Source organism: Orbicella faveolata, unplaced genomic scaffold (assembly GCF_042242905.1).
Source record: "Orbicella faveolata isolate gen_17 unplaced genomic scaffold, um_ofav_v1 contig_1, whole genome shotgun sequence".
NCBI lineage: Eukaryota > Metazoa > Cnidaria > Anthozoa > Scleractinia > Merulinidae > Orbicella > Orbicella faveolata.
The window spans coordinates 21,329,654-21,349,020 of NW_028301536.1; the positions used below are offsets into that span (position 1 = coordinate 21,329,654).

The 19,367-nt window shown below is 39.9% G+C and overlaps 2 protein-coding genes across 2 annotated transcripts in view; both read right to left on the reverse strand.

The window, feature by feature from the left end:
- Positions 1-19,367, reverse strand: part of LOC110044899 (dynein axonemal heavy chain 1-like) — a 59,452-nt gene that overhangs the window by 18,011 nt on the left and 22,074 nt on the right. The window contains exons 38-57 of the mRNA XM_089295283.1: positions 19,076-19,236; positions 18,312-18,469; positions 17,214-17,387; positions 15,539-15,624; positions 15,072-15,404; positions 14,111-14,307; positions 13,352-13,487; positions 12,882-13,090; positions 12,395-12,563; positions 11,742-11,836; positions 11,376-11,472; positions 10,954-11,073; positions 10,436-10,561; positions 10,302-10,352; positions 10,116-10,214; positions 9,380-9,472; positions 9,206-9,286; positions 8,716-8,802; positions 7,940-8,131; positions 7,625-7,756 (exon numbers count right to left, since the gene is read on the reverse strand). Of these exons, the coding sequence (XP_089151409.1) occupies positions 7,625-7,756; positions 7,940-8,131; positions 8,716-8,802; positions 9,206-9,286; positions 9,380-9,472; positions 10,116-10,214; positions 10,302-10,352; positions 10,436-10,561; positions 10,954-11,073; positions 11,376-11,472; positions 11,742-11,836; positions 12,395-12,563; positions 12,882-13,090; positions 13,352-13,487; positions 14,111-14,307; positions 15,072-15,404; positions 15,539-15,624; positions 17,214-17,387; positions 18,312-18,469; positions 19,076-19,236 (2,796 nt within the window). The remainder of the gene's footprint in view (positions 1-7,624; positions 7,757-7,939; positions 8,132-8,715; positions 8,803-9,205; positions 9,287-9,379; positions 9,473-10,115; positions 10,215-10,301; positions 10,353-10,435; positions 10,562-10,953; positions 11,074-11,375; positions 11,473-11,741; positions 11,837-12,394; positions 12,564-12,881; positions 13,091-13,351; positions 13,488-14,110; positions 14,308-15,071; positions 15,405-15,538; positions 15,625-17,213; positions 17,388-18,311; positions 18,470-19,075; positions 19,237-19,367) is intronic.
- Positions 115-7,618, reverse strand: LOC110044787 (adrenocorticotropic hormone receptor-like). The gene has a single exon (XM_020750373.2). It carries the CDS (start codon positions 2,753-2,755, stop codon positions 1,781-1,783), a length of 975 nt encoding a protein of 324 aa, XP_020606032.1. The 5' UTR covers positions 2,756-7,618; the 3' UTR covers positions 115-1,780.

Sequence of the window (19,367 nt, forward strand, 5' to 3'; positions counted from 1 at the left end):
CTGACAAGCGCGTTTTATAAAATGAACATACATGTGCAGACGCAACTAAATATCTAGATGTAAATTCTACTTTCCAAATGAAGATGACTCTATACAAAACTCAACACTCAAACATGACAGCAAAACACAAAACGTTTATTTCAAGGAGTTTAAAACCATTTCAAGAAACACTGACAGATTTAAACTATACTAAGGCTAATACTTATTTGCTTACAAGACATCTAAAACGTATTTTTCTGCCAATTCTCCTGGTTAATCTATATACAATCCCTGTAATGTTAGTTTTGAAAATTTTGTGGTACAACAGGACAATGCATATAAACCAAGCACCAAGGCCGTAGATGGAAAATATGAGACCGAGGTATTGATAATACAAACAAAAAAGACCAAGGGCTTATACTTTCCCAGCAAGGCCCTGATTATCCTTGGTTATCAAAATATGACCTATTACACGCCTGAACTGTTAAGAAAAAAATCCCATGATCACAGGCTGCAGAGACAATATAATCTTTTAAAAGCCGTTTTAGAGTTTACTCCAATTTGACGTTTTCAAAAAAGAAGGAAAAGAAACTTGGATTAAAAAAAAACAAAAGAACCTTTTATGTGGTACTTGGTTATCAAAACTGAGATGATCTGTTACACGCCTGAACTGCTAAGAAAAAAATCCCACGATCACAGGCTGGAAAGAAAATATAATCTTCATGCGCGTAATTCTGATTAATAACCGTCTTAGAGTTTACTCCAATTTGACGTTTTCAAAAAGCAGGAAAAGAACTGAAGTTGGATTAACACAAAAGAAACAAAAGAACCTTTAATGTGCAAGATATCTCCTGGTGAGAAGAAAGCCATAAAAATTACAAGACCTTCGGCAGAGTGCCTGGTCCAATACTTGAAAAATATAGACGGGCTACAGAGCAATCTGATTGGTCGGTTTTCATAAATGGTCTTCTGAATTAACTTCGTCGTCTGATAATGACTCTTAAACGATTTTCGTTAAACTCTAATCACCTGTCTACTTGACTGCAAGGATAAATGAATTTTCAGAATGACATTTTTTCTTTTCTTTCTGCACATTTCTTCAGAGTTTCTAAACATGATACAAAGCTGCGCGTTTATACAGCAATCATACACAGATGACGAGAAAATCCTAGCGATTGTGGAAAGGAATCCTCCCCGTATCATATGTCAGTAAATGAAATTTCCCTCAGCTAATTCTCAGAATACCAATTAAAGAAGCAATAAATCAGTAAATTAAAGCGCTCCTAAGCCCTAAGGGCTTTCTAAGGGGGCCGCTGTAATTGGCTAAGCTGTAGCGGCTCCCCTGGCCATTTTGTTTTGTTTTGCTGTCTGTTTTTTTTTTTTTTTTTTTTTTTTTTTTTCTCTTTATGTGTAATAGTAGGCCGAAGCTTAATAAATAAATAAAGGGAGTAAAGAAAACTGGAAGCTGGAAGGCAATGTCTGAACTCGCGCCCTCCCCTTTCGTTGACATGCACTAGTAAAAAGATTTCTTTTTATCGCTACTATTGTTTCTGTTTTCTCTTCTTTTTTTTTTTCGGAAGATGCCGAGTACAGAGGAATCCTGATTTTTAGAACCTCCGCGGCATAACTCGAACCAAAGGTCGTTAGATTTATTCATTAACTATGATTTATTTCTCTGTAGTTTTACACCCATATCTTGGACTTCCGATATACTTGATCAATTTTCGTTCTCCTTGGAAGTTTGAGAAATTGGGATTCCACTGTATATAACAAATAGCCAGTTCAGTGTCCTCGCATGCATTCAAGGTGATCTATCGACCGTGCCGGGTACTCTCCCCGCGCTCTCTAGCGTGTTAGCAGGTGCAGTTTCCTCGTTTACTTTTCGCCAACGCAAAATCCTAACAAACGCCTTTCGAAAGTTAGGTAAACGCCAGGCGTAAAGAAATGGATTTAGCGCCGAGGAACCCAACACGAAGAGGAACTGAAGATCTCGAAGAATGTGGATTGCATAACAACTGCAGGACGAGCACAGGTTCATAACGTATATCATGACACAAGACGGAGTGTAGCAACACAGAAACAAGCCTAGCATCAACATGAATGCCTTGGTGACATTCCTCTCGTTAGCAGCAGTTCGTCTTCTCGCTCGATTTTCTTCAGTTTGTGAGCTATCTCGCACCATTTCCAACTCCGACACCTGGGCTCTCATACTACGCAAAAACCCAACATAAGTAACGAGGAATATGATAAAGGTCAACGCGATGGCAGTGTTTGCAAATACAAACGCGTACAGCAAATATCCGACCTCCAGGTAAACAAACGGCAAACTGCACGACAGGAACCAAATAAGAGCCGCGATTACTGCCGCTCGCTTGGTGCCAAACCTTGCCCTGTATTGAAGAGGATAGGTTATCGCTGTAAAGCGATCTGCAGTCAAAGCAGCCAGATTCAACACGGAGGCGGTACAAGAGATAAAGTACGACATGTGAATCAACCAAATGTGATTGATCTCCAGGGAAAATCCCTCGCGAAAGTGAAGCCAAACCGAAATGGGTTCCGTCACCATGCCGACGATCAGATCAGAAACGGCAAGACTTACTACAAAGAAAGTAAACGGCGACCTGAGGCGTTTGTACGGGTCTTTGAACACAGCAAGGCAGACCAAGAAATTTCCAGGGACAGTGATAATGGCGAGAAATAAAGATAGAGATGCTGTTATAAACGAGAGAGCTGTGGGCGCGGGCACCCCTTGACACGAATTCGCAACGACAGCCATTTTCTGACAACTCTCTCGCCGGATGTCGAAACCAGTCCAATGCTACAGGCCACGAAACTCCGAAAAAGTAAATTAGTTCTCGCTCCTCAACTAACTGATGATTGTCAAACCCCTTAATTGCAATCTATCAGCGTTTACCGAAGTTCTAGTGCGATTGGTGTGAAGTCGCGAGATCTTTTCTTTTTCTTCATTGAGGTTTCCAACAACAACTGCTGTTTTAAATTGAATTCGCTTTGAACGTGCCAAGCTAAAAAAAGTTAAAGATCGCCTTCTAGTGATACGAAAGCACACTGGCAGCTGTTCAAACACAGTTCTCAGTTCGTTAGTATAACTTGATGAGACGACGCTTTACAATTTGTCACAATTCAGTTTCGAACCTCCCTGTAAGTCGCTTTACTTTCTGACCACGCCTCGTGGTTTTAACACAGCAAACTTAGAAAGAAATATGTGTCAGGGCTGGATTTAAAACCAAGCCATGTACGAGGGCTAAAGAGCCGAAACGGTCAGTTGCAGCTGTCATTATCTCAATTGGCGTCAAATTGCCGCTGTCACTAACTTTTTTACGGCGCAAATAATGTCCCTGAAAATTTATTTACCATTTCACTTGGACGGAAATGGAATGTTAATGAAAAGGCCCGGATATGATTTCGACCTGCTATTCCCAGCAAATAGCATAAATAGTGAAGACTCCATTACTTAGAACTTCAAGAGTAAAATTGATGATCATTTACCAATTCTTTTGCATGTTATTGTCTCTTGAAGTAGTTTCTTTTCTGTGACGCACAGTGTTTCGAAAATTTTCTAAGATGCGTTAAATAAACTGACTATTTTTAGGATTAAGTGTTTACTTCGAATAGCAAACGTAATAAGTAAAAAACCAAACATTACCTCGGTCTCGCGATACTTCCAGCTCAAAACCTAAACTAAGAGAACTTAAAATGATGTTGTACAATATTTCAAGATGGAGTTTTTTCAGTTAACCTTTTCAAGCACGCTCATTCAGTATTTAAATGAGTCAAACGTTTTTATAACTAAACCAATCAATTTTGTTGAACGTGACATAATGGAAAGAATGCGTCATGGCCTTAAGGTTCTACAAATCACTTCTAAGCGAGAATTGCTCGCCCTGTTAAAAAATGAGCATTTAAGCACAAAAAGCACTGTGAAATAGTTTTAATGAAAGATTGAAAGATAAGAAAGGCAAAAAGTAAATATTACACTGGGAATTCTCTTTCCGTGATTCTGTTACCTACATAGACGAAATCATATGTAAAATAATTTCCAATAATAACTAGAGGGAGAAAAATGAAACACCGGCAGCTATGCATTCAAACAACCCTGGAAAACAATACAAGAGTACATATTCTACGCCTACGCTTAAAATCAAGAGAAACAGATTTCCGAGTGATTGCTAGTTGTCAAAGTTTGACGGATATGGTAAAAATGACAGGAAGTCCTTGAGAAATTGTGAAGTTATTGATTCAGCCATAAATAAATAGTGTTGCCCTTAAAAAAAAATTCTCACTTTCAGTCAGAACCCACACCTTGCTTCAACTGCTGTTTCACTTTCTTATGATTATAATTTCTCATACTCGAAACCAATAATTTTGTGTTAATTTTGTTACCGTGGTTTGGCGATATCGTCTTTTAATCCATAAAACTGATAACGGGAACGCACGTGCTGATATGTATAAATAACTACTTGCAAATTGAGCTGCTTCAAACGGGTTTATGCAATAATTAACAATGATGACACAGCAGTAACATCTCACGTTTAAGCAAACCTGGCTAAATCAGTTGACGGCTGGTCATGAAATTTTTCTCGATCCACAACATAATGAGAATTTTATTTTCGGGTACTGGGAATGACAAATTTGTCAGTGCATTTTTAAGCTCTTGCATGGTTTGGCAAAAGTGTTTTACATGTAATAATTGATTCACTGCGAAGATATCTTCTCGTTATGACTTGACAGTTTTTTTTTAGGTTATATAATATTAAATCATTAAATATTCAGCACGAAACTAGACCGAGCTGGAAGGCAATAAGCAGGAGAGAGTTACAAAGCAATAAAACTAAATACAACTGCAAAAGCCTTTTAGGATCTCTTATTTAATACGACAAACATTTTTATTAAAGGAGCTTAGTCACGGTTTGCGCATATTGAAAACTTTAGCATTAATTTTTCAAATTCGTTGTTTGTAATCCGTGTTAACCTTCTCCATCCTTTGCCATCCTTGTTCCTTTATGGTTTATCATTGTCTCTTTGGTGTTTTTCTATCTTATTACACTGTTATTTTCAGGTTTCTTGCCATTTAAAGGTAATTTTGTATGTGGCCAAAATAACTCAAAATACCGTGACTGAGCCCCTTTAAGCTATATATGAGCGCGCATTGCTTCTATAACTAAATCACAGAACGGACTCTCCGTGCAAGTTCATTTTCTTCGGGTAACAGAATCTTTTCAGTTTCCTTCCGGGATAACCATATCAACTAATCTAGTATAGACCTCCAACCGCTCTTTTGAAATCAAATGGGAATTTTTCTTTTGAAATAATACTCTTAGCATGTGTGTGTTTATCTAGTACGACGTCTCCGACATAACATGACATGACACGACATGTCTTTAAACACGATGATCATGGACATATGTATCAAAGGTAAATGCAAAAAGGGCAAATTTTCTATTGGCTGTGCAAAATCAATTCGAATAATGTTAAGTGAAATGGTGACTTGGATAAAGTGAAGTAAATGAAGAAACATTCTCCAGTCGAATTACTCAGAAAATAAATTTTCTGAGTTCAAAAAGGGAGTTCCCCAACGGGAGTCGAGCCCATGACTTTGCAGAATACCGGTAGGACGCTCTAACCACTGAGCTATGGAGGACTCAAGGTCGTAAACTACTGTAGGTTCATAATGTAATTGTTGTTGCTAGTTTTACCACAAAAATATAAATTCGTCTGTTCTTTCGAGTTTTTTTTTTTTTTTTTTGCTATAAATTTCTTTTTCCAATCAATTACAATCAACAAAAGAGGGTTTATCGTTTTATTTCTCGAATAATTTTGTTGCAGTTTGACCAAAGCAATATATTTTCTTCTGTTCTTTTTTTTTTTTTGATCCATTGAGATTCGCCTACCACGACTAACAGAGCGTTTTCACCCCTGTTGCAAACAGTCATGCAAATTTATTGGAACAAGAGTAAGTGATTACATAAGAGGAAGGTTCAACTCCCGCAGGGTTGGTTTGGGACATCAATATGGCTGCCGTGAGGTCTTGTGAAAACACTCTATACGCCTGTCTTTTAAGTTCGCCTGAGTATGCCATTTTTCGGCGCATAATTATACGCTTGAGACGTATTTTAATAACTTGCAACTGGTAATCTTTAACTCAACGAGTTTTAATAACTCGCAGCTAGTAATCTTGAACTCAAAGCGATGTTTAATTCATTTTGACGTATAATTACTCGTCTGAAACGTGTTTCAATAACTCGCGCAGTCAGTAATCTTGAACTCAACGAAATGTTTGATTCATTTTGACGTATAATTATACGTCTGAGACGTGTTTCAATAACTCGCAGTCAGTAATCTTGAACTCAACGGAATGTTTAATTCATTTTGACGTATAATTATACACATGAGACGTGTTTTAATAACTCGAAGTCAGTAATCTTGAACTCAACGAGTTTTAATAACTCGCAGCTAGTAATCTTGAACTCAAAGAGATGTTTAATTAATTTTGACGTATAATTATACGTCTGAGACGTGTTTCAATAACTCGCAGTCAGTAATCTTGAACTCAACGGGATGTTTAATTCATTTTGACGTATAATTATACGTCTGAGACATGTTTTAATAACACACAGCCGGTAATCTTGAACTCAACGAGATGTTTAATTCATTTTGACGTATAATTATAAGTCTGAGACGTGTTTTAATAACACACAACCAGTAATCTTGAACTCAACGAGAAGTTTAGTTCATTTTGACGTATAAAAGACCTTCCCGCATTCCACTTCGTGCTTTCGAACAATAATACCAAAGCGAGGTTGGGGTGGACATTTTCATACATTTGCTGTATTTATGTCCACCCTGACCTCGACTCGGCGTCAGTGTTTGTTTGTTGGAATGCAGGAAAGGTCTGTTATACGTCTGATAGACTGACACGTGTTTTAAATACCCGGAGCTAATATATAGATTTAGGCCGGCCTAAAAGCGTAGCTCCCGGGCTGGGTTGTTCAGAGCCCGATTAAGCTAACCCAGAAAAAGGAAGAATTTTGATTTGAGTTCTGTAACTTTGCGGTGAAGTTTTCTGTATATTGTTTGGCCTTCTGTTTTGAGTTTTAATAATCACCATATACACAAAACAAAACAGCAAAAAACATTTGTATAGAAGAAAAAGTTATAATTCGCTTAACTTTTAATCCTGGGTTAGCGTTAACCGGCTTCAGAACAATCCTGCCCTGTTTCCAACAAGTTAACCTAACCAGCACTTGGTCAGCGGTCAACTTCAAAAAACACGTGACCCCGAGGAGATGTAAACTTGAGTCTGCGATATGGTCACGTGATACTGGTCAGCGGATACCTTGTTTTGACAGGTGTCAATTGATCATAACAAGGATGTCCAATATCAAGGAAGTACACGGTAAACAAAGGCTGCATGTCTCTGTCAACCTATTATTTGGAGTATGGCCGCCATGTTGGACAACTCCGTCGCCGTCGTGCGCACGCGCCCACGAGCAATACCGCTAGCGATGATAACCATGAGAAAATCAACTCATGGGTTTTCTTTTCTTTCCTATATAAGTATGGGGCTTCGCTTGGCGGCCCTTCGGGCCGCTGGAGCTCCACTATTAATCTTATATCGTATACTCACCGTGAATGTGCCAAGGTAGGCGATGACCCCTGATGAAATCATGACGTCACCAACAATGTTCACAATCTGACCATCCATCGCCAGCACTGATTCATGCCAGCGGACTTTCTCGTCACTGAGGCCACCAATCAACTGCATGAGAACAGGTAACAAACATACGCAGTCAATTTTCACGATATGATGTGTCGATAAAATAACAATACTTGAAAAACGGAAGCCTTTAGCGATCAGAAAGTCAGCATAAGTACATAATAAGCTTAGCTGTGGTTTTTTAAAACTGTCCTAAAATTATTAAATTACAAGAGGGGCACTGACCTTTTCAGCTCGACCAAGCCTTGCAGAGCACTGTTCAGTCTTGAATTCCAGTTCTTGTTTCTTAGCTATGCATTCCTCGTACTTGGCCTGAAGTGAAGCGATGCCCTCCTCAACCTCTGCCAGCCGAGCTTTGGCTTCCGCGAGAACCCTTTGAGTTTCCTGTAGTTCCTCTGTGGCTTGCTTTAGCGCAGCCTACAGCCAAGGGAAAAGTTCTAAGGTTAATCTTCGCTAACAGTGAATTGTGTGAACTCAGGGTCTATTCAGTTCGACTTCTCTTTTGAACGTGGTATTAATTCACGAACTACCGACAATAATTAAACTATTTTGAGAGCTGCCGTCGTGAAATGGGTAACAGCCATATATGCATACCGGCTAAATAATTCATCTCTACAATATCGATATATTTTCAAACTGCAACAGGGTCGGTTTGTTCGAAAGCCGGTTAACGCTCACCCAGGATTAAAAGTTTACCGAATTATAAATTTTCCTAGCATAGGAATGTTTTTGACTGATGATATTTTGTGTAGTTTGAGGTTACTCTAGCTGCAAACTGAAGGCCAAACAATATAAACAGAAAACCTCACCGAAAAGCTACCAAACTGAAATCAAAATTCTCGTTAATCCTGGGTTAGCTTAATCAGGCTTTAAACAACCCGGCCCTGAACATTAGAATAAAAAAAGACAAAATAGAAGAGCTAACAGTTAAGCATACACCACAATCAGTCACGAGGAATTAACATCAGGATGCTTGAGACTGAAGATGTTCATGAACTTACCCGTTTAGGAGCTACAGCCTTGGCCACAAAATGATATTTGTGCATGGCTCGCGTCCATTGACAAATTGATGTACAAGCTTTGGATACCTAAAAGCAAGAAGCACATAACACCGTCACTCAACCGCTTCATCACTAGACATCACAAGGTGCGGCTAGCAGTGAAATTTTGAAGCACTCAGTTGACGGTCACTAGACCCACGTTAGCCAAGGTGTTAGCCGTACGCGTATAAACTTAAACGTAAACACTCAACAACTAGCTAAGATGACACCAGTGCACGTTCTAACGAAAGATGCAAAAAAACTTGTAAAGGTCGTTTGTCCTAGCCCTATGTAACTTCCGGTGGGACAGTGTGTGATTATAATTGAGAGGGTGAGACAAGACACGAATTTACAAAGATGAAAGAAAACGAAACATCCACACAACAAACTAGTAGTATAGACATGCTTTAACAACAGTTTTAATCACTGTTAAGACTCTGTTGAGATTTACCTTCGCAATGGCAGCAGGCTGGAAATCTTCGTTGTCAATGTAGGGTTGGATTTTCTGAATCACTGCATCAGGAATGTTGTCCTGGAATTTTTGAAGGAAAGACACGCAACAATCATTTTACAATTCAAGAACGCTCTTAACACGAGTTGGGGGTACGCTATAAGGACTCCTTACCTTATCGTACTTGAAGAGGCCCTCGAGGAACTTTCCAGGGTCTTGAAGCAAAGCTTTACCAGGCTCCCAATAGTCATCGACTTTCGTACCAACCTACACGAAGTGTCACAGAGTAATCAACAGTTTGCACTTCGCCTAAGTTCGGTGAGCTAATTTCAAAATAACATGTGCAAAAATAAGAACTACAAGTAACATTTTTTTGAATTTTTTGTTGTCTTTTTTTTCACAGTAACATGCGGAACAAGTTTCCATAGGCGATGCTGACTGAACAAACTTTGTCAAACTCATTAATAATTCATCAAGTTTAAACAAAAGAAAATCATGACCGTGACGGTGTTTGGATATCTGATCTTAATTAGCATAAATGTTTGTGATCTTATTTCTCCGTTTTCTCCTTAGTTTTAGCATAGTTATGGTTTTAGTTTCGATTGGGACAATATATCAAACACTAAAGATAGTGTTAAACCACTTTTCCAAACACCTCGAAGTTTGTCAAAAATACTCCGCTACGCGTCGTATTTTCAAGTCTCTTCTCGCTGTTTGGAAATGTGGTCAAGCTTGGTCTTTCGTGTTTGATATATTACTTCATAGCCGATAAAACAAACGATTTTTTTTTGCTACGTTACGTTACGTCACGTTTGCTACCTCACATTTGTTAAGTTGTTAATTAGCTTATATTACGTTACTTTAGTTCGTGTTGTTCAATGTCACGATGTGTTACATTGCGATACGTTACCTTTTCTCCTGCAATCTTCTTTGGTTTGACGCCTTTCATTATACTGACAGCTTCAATCACAAGCTTTACGCCTGGAGGGGGACGCTGAAGAGCTCGAACCTGTTACAAACAGAACAAGAAAATCCACATTACTGGTTTAGTCAGCCGAAGTCATCAATCAATAAGATTATTTGGATTATCTCATACCTCCACAACATCAGTTTTGTTCAAAGACTTGAGACTCGCCAGGGCAGCTTCCTGTGATAAAAAAGAAACATTATTTAGTGTTAAAATTGCGCACCACCATATCAGTAATTCACAACAATCAGCCAGCCTCGTACCAGTGCTGGCAGAGCCTCGTCCAAGTCTCTCTGAGCGTCATCAGCGATGGCCTGGGTCTCGGCGGCTTTCTTAGCAGCTTCCTCTTCCTCTCTTTGCACGACAACCTTAGTCTCATTGGCCACCACCTGATAAACATGGCAAAAGGATTATTTACCAGCAATTCTCAGGTTAAATGGATGAGTGCTTTCGTTGGATGTTTTTTCGGTCAGGTAGTCCAAGTTCAGTCATTACCAAGGTAAACGGTTCACTTTCTCCTCTGAACAAGTTGTTTAAGGTCCGAAAATTTCTGGAGGTCTATCAAATTTCCGTTGGTTGTGTTGATAATTGAAATGTTTGGAAATGATCGCAGATCTTTGGGGAACCGCCGAAAAAAAAATTAGAAAATCGAACTATTAGATGGAGTTCGTATAACTGGCAATACGATGAAGAAGTTAACCTGTACCCTTACGATAAGAAGAAAAGATTATTGTCTCCATTAGATATGTGATCATTGTATCAAATGCATGATACTCCTTACCGAGTCTACTTTGATTTTCTCCATTGTCTCGACAGTTTCTTCAGCTGCCTGAGCTAACAAAGGCTGCATAGACTCGAGTTCCTCCTGTAACTTTTCCACTTCATCTGCTGTGCTTAGCAACTGCAAAACAAAATTTAAGACAACTTTGAACAAAGACAGTTGGCAGCAATTCAATCGCCTGAGATCAGATGTGGTTTAACTTCTTAGTTCAACCATAGGGGTCTGAATCCTTCAACTAGCCTCAAGGTAGAAGTCTTGATTAAACACTAAACACTATATCGATTTTGAGTTTGAACTTGGAACGCAAGAGTGATGATGGTAAGGTAAAATATTCATTTCGTTCCTTGTCTTATGGAACACGTGTCTTCAGAGGTGCAATGTTAAAAGTTAACTTGGAGTTATGGAGTAATCAAGCTACTTACTTTGTCTAAGCCCACTTTTGTTCTGTTTCTTGCAGTAAGGAACTCTGATTTCTTCATGCCAACCAACTTTCGGAATGTGCCTAGAAGTTCCAAGTAGCTTAAAAACAAAATACAATAAGTTATTTCATGACACGGCCAAAGCAAATGGGCTTAACATTTGCCTCTCAGCGCAAGAGAACAACACCAGGAGCGTTCCTTAACAGACACGACACCCCTACAAGAAGGAATTACTCAAAATAAATGCTGACGAACTATTTTCCTTAGAACACGAATTGATCTTGTTGGAGGCTGTGAACTAGTTTTCAGTCATGAACCAATAACCTGCGCTATTAAAAGCTCTTACATTACAATACGGATCGTCATTACCTGGTGGGTGTGACATAGTTGTGTCGCGACAACTCAGCCAGATATTGCTTTGACTTGACAGCTACCGACTGGTGAATAACTCCACAGATGGTAACCTGTGAATGTGTTAAAAAATTGAAAAAACTCATAATCAATATCCTAGTTGTTCTTATGTTGACAATATAACTACCATGGTGCCAATTTCATATCAACTATCCGTTATCACCTCGACTTTATGGACAGCAGTTTCCTTCGGAGCCATTATTTGGGAAGAAATATTGCACGGCGACCCAAGTAAGAGGGAAGCAATGGGGTTTACGCGTTATGCCCAATAGGGCCAAAAATGGGTGCGTGACACGCGAAAGTGATCAAAAGACAAACGAGATTGATGAATAATTAGTGGATAAGTACACGTTGAACGGGATCACGACTCCTCCAGCCCCCCTCCCCCTTGGTACTCTCAAACAACGGCTGTGAAGGACACTAACTTGGCTCCAAAGAAATAAATTCCTACAAATGTATCTCTATAATACGGGCACCTCATTGGCCTCGTAGAGACCAGATTCACACAAATTTTGCCTCTGTACTTCAATAGGTTCTGTAGCTTTGGTATCCATATTAAGGGAATGAATTGAACCTAAAAATTGAGATTATGTATCTTGATCAGGACATACCAATCCCTCCATCGCAGAAGACTCATCCAGTTCAGGAATTTCTCCAAGGAAAGTTGAGGCCACGGAACGCAAGGCCTCCTCAGGCCAAGCCGAGAACCAATCAATCGTACAGCAGTTGACCAGAGACGGAAACTGACGAAGCCGTGCTCGGAATATCTCACCAATCGGACTGAAAAATAAACAGATTTCCGAAAAGTTATCGATTGCTCTACTACTGTATAAGTCGAAAACAACGAGGAGAAAGTCATAATTTCATTGTTAAAGTTTATATTCCTAATATTTGTTCAATGCTAGTTACGGTAATTGAACAGACACCAAAAATTCTTTGGTCATCGTTTCGTCAACTCTCTTACTAGACACAAACTATTAAGAAGGGGAAAGGAATCTGAAACATACGCTATTTCAATGAGAAAACATGACGAAAGTTTTCCCATTGTTAACCATTGTGCAATAGAAAGTAGGGAAAAAAACGGCCCACGCAGCATACCTCATACACACAACACTATGTGTATTAGCTCGCACTCGTTTAGTGAAGGCTGAGTATAGATTCGCCTTGGTGGGTTGGAGCCCCAAATCAAGTACTACAGGTTTCATGGCTGAAAAAATCGTGTCCAGCTCATCTTGTGCGAAGATGTTTGGCACATCACCAGCATTCAGAACGTTGTTTAGATCTTCCAAGAAACTTTCGCTCTTGATCTGCGTAAATTAAAAGGAAAATTAAAGGACAAAGCTATCGATGGTAAAAGAAAACCAGCAATTAACTGCATCGGTCTCAAAATTAAAGTATTTTTTTTTATTATCCTTAATGAGTAGTAAGACGATGTCGCAAAGATGATGACGTTTATCATCTTTGACACCTGTCTCTTTGACAAGTGTTGATGTTGTGAGGCGAAATTTAATGCACATGGCTTATATTTTTCCTGAATGTATTTGAAGGCGAAAGTTACGAATGGTTACCTGCGTATCACTGAACAGAAAGACCATGGATTTGTTCTCTACTCCTGATTTCAGCAGCACCTTCTTCAGATCCTCACGCCATTCCGGAACGCCATAATTCTTCGCCAACTCAATCTGGAAACACTCGTACTCGGCCCTGATATCACATGAGCAAGGATAAATTCGTTGGTAAAAAGATAGTGATAAGACCCAACAAAATAGAAAGAAAATTGGTTTCAATACCCCCCTGAGCCCGACCTTGAAAAAAGGCCGCGTTTTGTCTGTAAGGCCATCTCACCACAATGATTTAACAGACCCGATCAAATTAGCAAACACTGCTCTAATGTTCTAATGTTCTAATGTTGTTGCTTATAGTAGTCAATGCGCTTAGCTACACCTAGCTAGTTCACAGGCATGCCACTTAAACTGAAAGAAACAAGTATATCAACTAAACATAACAGGCTTAAAAATCCCAACTGCCAGTCCTGAGGCAGACCAGTTGGTTATTCACAAGCATGGCCGAGGAGTTTAACTAGGGTCTACTAAGAAACAACTCTAGCTAAGTGGTCAGAGAGAGCGGGACTTGAACCCGTGACCTCTGCGCCCTAACTATTCGGCCACGCAGCCTCCTCCTGTGTTCTCGAACTGAATTGAAAATGTTTTTTTTATAGTTGTCGTGTAACATCAGGTTGGTAAAGTGAAGCGGGCTTTTATTGTAGTGCTCCCCGAACTGAATTATATTCTAATCTGATCACGTTAACCCCATATCTAACAACTCACATGTGGGCGGCTAGCCTTGTAAGACTCTGTCGTCCGCTTCCTCCCACACCAAGCAGAAGAGCGTTACCTAGAGGCTGACGAATCACACGACTGATACGCGCCACGTGACGTACGGCGTCACCAAACAGAACCAGCCTCATCTGAGCCGTGTTGATCTGGTTATAGTCATCGAGGTACTCCTCCATGATCTTCACCATCTGTCAAGGGAAGCAAGGAAAACGCAATGAGTGGAAAAAAAGAATTAGGGGTCAGTAACTTAAACGAATCCGGTTACTGTGAGTTTTGATTGATTAGAAGCAAAGGAATGGAAATGGTCCGTATGGCAAACCCGACCGAGAAAGAACCAATCAGCACGCTCAGATTTACCTCAAGACTACTCGCCATATAATAATTAACAATTATTGGACGAGGTCGAGCAAAATATCGTGATTTGTCAGTGGCGAGTGGATTAATTATTTGCCGAGGCCGAAGGCAGAGGCAAATAATTGATCTGAGAGACACTGACAAATCAATATATTTTGCGACAGCCGAGTTCAATAATTGTTTTATCATTCAATCACCGAGTTTGTTTTCATATTTTAATCACTCTCTGAGAGCTCAGGGAAACGATCTGCCATTTTTCACTCGAGAACGTGGTTTGAATTACTCATGAGCAAAATATTATTTGCAGCAAAACACGTTTAGACGGTACTACGTATGAGCAAACCATTATTTGTAGGCAGTTATTTGCAGGTCACGTGGTGGGCTTTCGGCCAACGGAGAGCAAAGAAAATATGTATTGAATGACAATACAAGTTATTCGATTTTATTATTCCGAATTATTCGAAATTTCTTTCGTTGTATATCTTAATATGTCATAGTCGATCAAGGATTAAGGCGTGTTCTGTACTAAACAACGCTTTCCATTTGAACGTGTCTACATTAATCCACTACCTGAATGGAATATACTTTCGGTTCGTACCTTGTCAAAACTGGGCACTTCTCCATAAATCTTATTCTCAGCGCTAGGAACCATAAAATCGCCGTAAATCATGGTGGAATCTTTCACCACATCGTCCATCGCCATCTCAAACCCAGACGCCATCTTGTCTCGAATCAGATCCACGAACCATTTTCTGTCCTCGTCGTTAACTAGACGATCCTGGAACACCCGGCAGTTCTCGTGGTACCACAGCCTCAGTACATCTTCTTTACCGCTCAGTTTCTGTGGCTGAGCCATAAGAATTCCTTGGAACACTTTCGACAAGTCTCGCAAGTTGAACGTGTAGTGGCTCTTGGCTGGAGTGGGTAGCAACTAAAATGAGAACGGCAAAGATTTTTATATATAGTGTAGTGGATAGTGGTACTAATTTATAGCACAAAACTGCAAACGCAAAGGGTTTCGAATCCCTTGTCTATATCGAGGTAAATCAAGTGAAATGCTATTACCTGAGTTATAACAGTGTTATAAACGGCAATGGTATTTCCGACCAAACTGTCGCATAGTGACTCTTTATCCTCGCCAGCGTAGGAAGCTGAAACAAGCAGAACATAAATACAAGTTAGATGAATTCCAAGAAATAGTTGTGCTCAGTTGATAGCTTTCTTTGTTCAGCAACCACGGACACGAAACTGCCAACCCCTATTATATACTCTGGTGCATACAGCTGTTTCTAGAAAGGTTGTCCCACGAAAGTGTAAAAGTGAAACCTTGGAGCCGACTGGCTCATAGCTGCCGGTGCTTATCTCGGTTTCCGTAGCATCAAGCGGCTAGGAGTATTTCTACTCCCCCTGGACGGGATGCTAGTCCATCGCAGGTCACTCCCCCGCAATTTGTTAGTTTCAGGCCCCAACAATTCGCCGGTACCCATTTATACTCCTGGGTGGAGAGAGGCACTGTGAGAATTAAGTGTCTTGCCCAAGGACACAACACAGTGTCCCCGGCCAAGACTTGAACCCGGACCGCTCGATCCGGGGACGAGCGCACTAACCATGAGGCCACGGCGCCTCCACCGAATACAGCTGTTTCTAGAAAGGTTGTCCCACGAAAGTGTAAAAGCATACAAAAAATGCCGAAAGGTACCACTAAGCACTGTGAACTTCGAGTCAAACAAAGGTAAAATACCACTAGCCATGACACCTTTCGCCACTGCCGCGTACGCTTCAGCTCTTCGGGAGGTCAACCTTACTCGAAACAGCCGTATAGTAACCATCCTAGCGTGACTCTTGTAGAGTTTTGTTGCTATACTACATAACTGTGACTAAGCGCTAAACTCGTGCTGGAAAAACTGATGACGATGATGGCTTTTGACTGCTTTTTCTCATCTCGTAACATTTTACTCTTCAGTATCCTTGAAATCTAAAACGGTCTCTTTTTGCCTAAATATCTTCCCTGACAATCCCTGACCCATCCATGTTCTTAATCTTCACTACCTCAAGTCGATAAATATTACATATAGTTGCATCTCAGATTAAGACAACGCCTGAGCTACATTTGACAATATTTCTTGTAAGTCTCTAAATGATTACTGACTACCAGAGCTAAAATGAAACCAGGGACACTAGTAATCTTTCTTCTAAACTACTCTAACCTGCTAGAGCTTTGTTTCTTTCTGTGAAAAAAAAAATTAAAATTTGTTGGTGTTAGCTCAACAAAATCAGTCTCTTATTTGGGGTAGGAGCATATTTCTCATCAAGAGACTGGGCCAATATTTTTTGACAGCAGGGTAACATGCACATTCAGGGGATTATGACATGCGCACTATACAAGACGGGTCGTCACTGTTGAAAATACGGCAAGGAAAAACCCCAACTCAATCCTTAAGTAAGTCAAGCGACGTTGTTCAAATGAGCTAGTGAAATAGTACATCAGCTCGAGCTTACACAGGTATAAAGAGAAAAGTTATACGAATTTCCTCTATTGTTTTAAATGCTGACCCTGACAATTCTCCTGCTAGCAATGACTTTAAGTTGTACCTGATTTATCGGGAATTCTTTATGAACGTTGCGTTCAAAAACGCAACGTTCAAAAAGAATTCCCGATGCCTATTGTTTCGTCACTGAGCTCGTTGTCTAAAAACCTTTTGCTAGCTATTTACGAATGTAATGCAGTGAAATGCCTTACCTATCCAAGATTTGAGAATGGTGGCAAAAATTCTGTGTTTACTGTCATCCTCCAGCTCAGTGAATGACAGGTGATTGAAGTGTCTGAGGAACCGAGGAGTCACAGGGTTTCTACCACCCCCTGGGGGGCCCATTGCCGCCACAAAGTTGATATCCACTAGTTCACGAAAGGTTCCTAAGAAAGAAAACGAGATGGTATCAGTACGAGTGAATTGCAGTTTGGTTTTCCTACTCCTTTTCATAGAGATGTAAACCAGACATTGTTTAATTGAAAGTTTTATTTCGTCTTAAAATCATCATAGAATCTAACAAAGGGGTCTCCAGAGTAACAGAATTGAACGCTCAAGGTGTAGCTTCTTAAGGACGTTCACGCCAATCATCGTTTCTGCGCATCCTTACCGCGCTGGCAAATTCACATGCCACGTCATGCGTCGATGCGCGCTATGTAATAAAATTAACAATGATAGGGTAGATGATCATTGCTACAGCTTTGCCTGAATTTAACGATCTTGGACGTTCGGTGACCCCTATTTTTCTTTTGATGGATCATTTTTTCTACCGATTCTCTACGTTTAGCGAAAAAATGAAGAAAATCTATCGATTAGAAGTTTGAATTTTTTGCAAAATGCATCATCGAATTCCGTTATTTTTAGCTCTTCGTTTATCTGTGCGGCGGTTTCAAATACCTCTTGAAGGGATAATTTTTGTGCACACGTTGGCAACATTAGGATTTATTTACGCAACAAACCCACTTCTACAAAATATGACTAAGATCGTTTGCCTCCGTTGCCTCATCTTCGATATTTTTAACTACAAACCCCTGTAGACCACGCTGAATTACGTGCTCCAATTTTTCAAAATCAGGGTAGTTTTCACACGCTTTATCTCTGAAACGAAGTTGGTGACCCTCAATTTTTTTGGCATTTCTGACACAAGTAACTCATTATCTCACTGCAGTAAAAATTTTTAAAAAATCTATCGACTGGAAAATTTTCGCGCGAACGTCCTTAAAATAAATTCTCCCGATTGGTACTGTACGAAAAGTATGAAGCCTTGTGAGGAGAATTTGTATTTTGATATGTGAGCTACAATGACGTACCTATCGCCTTTCTGTCGTACCATCCCTTGTGATCACAGTATTGACGGAGGATTTCTATTGGAGGCTGGGCGCCATACACTTCCAGAGCTGGCATGTTTAGATCGTCGACGAAAAACACAAAGTGTTTTCCCAGAGGAGGACCGAACACGCCTTTACGTCTGAAAATAAGTGAACGCAACATTAAGTATAAGCAGATTTTAAGAAAAAATATTGAACTGAAAAGTGCAATATTTCAGTCGATTTGTTTTGTAACGCCATCGGTAATGGCGAAAAATATAGCATCGTGTAACACGCTCTGCAACGGTCAAGTTGCGCTGCGAGAGATGTTGCTGTAACTCTGACAACACGGTTGCAAAACGTAGGAACTTACTCTTGACATATAAAATAAGTAAAGTCTTGTTCAGAAAAACTATTACTCTTAACAGGTTAAGAAAGAACCAAGGCAGTGAGCCATGGATTCATAAAAAGAGAAAATTAGCAAATATATCGATAGTGGAAGACAAGACGTGAATTACAGAAAATCGTCCGAGAAAAGAAAAACGAAACAAAGGATGAAACAAAATGCGAGATGCCAAAGAGAATTAATTCGAATCTGAATGGAGCATAGGAGTACCAGAAAAAAATGAACTAGTTAAGAAACCGATAACTCCAGCTACAAAGAAAACAGAAAACAACAGAAGTAAGAAGTAAGGGAGGTAATAGAAAAGAGAAACATAACAAAGAAATCTGTGAAACGAGAACAAAATTGCTATAGTTGTGCCCACCTCTTGTCAAGTTTGCTATCGATAATATCCTGTGTTTGATTAGCAGATGTTCTCGCTGAGAAATTCAGGAAATGAGACAGGAACTCTTTGGGCATGTAGTTGAGCAGCTTGTTTGCTACGCACAACGTTTTACCAGAGCCTGTTGGACCCACACACATCACCTGGAGAGGAAAAGCAACTTCGTCAGCCACAAAATAATTGCTGGACGTTCACGTAAAAGACACTTTCTGTTGTATTACTTTTAAAAGGTACAGCAATTTGTGTTTTCTTTTCCCTGCTCGACTCATGCTGT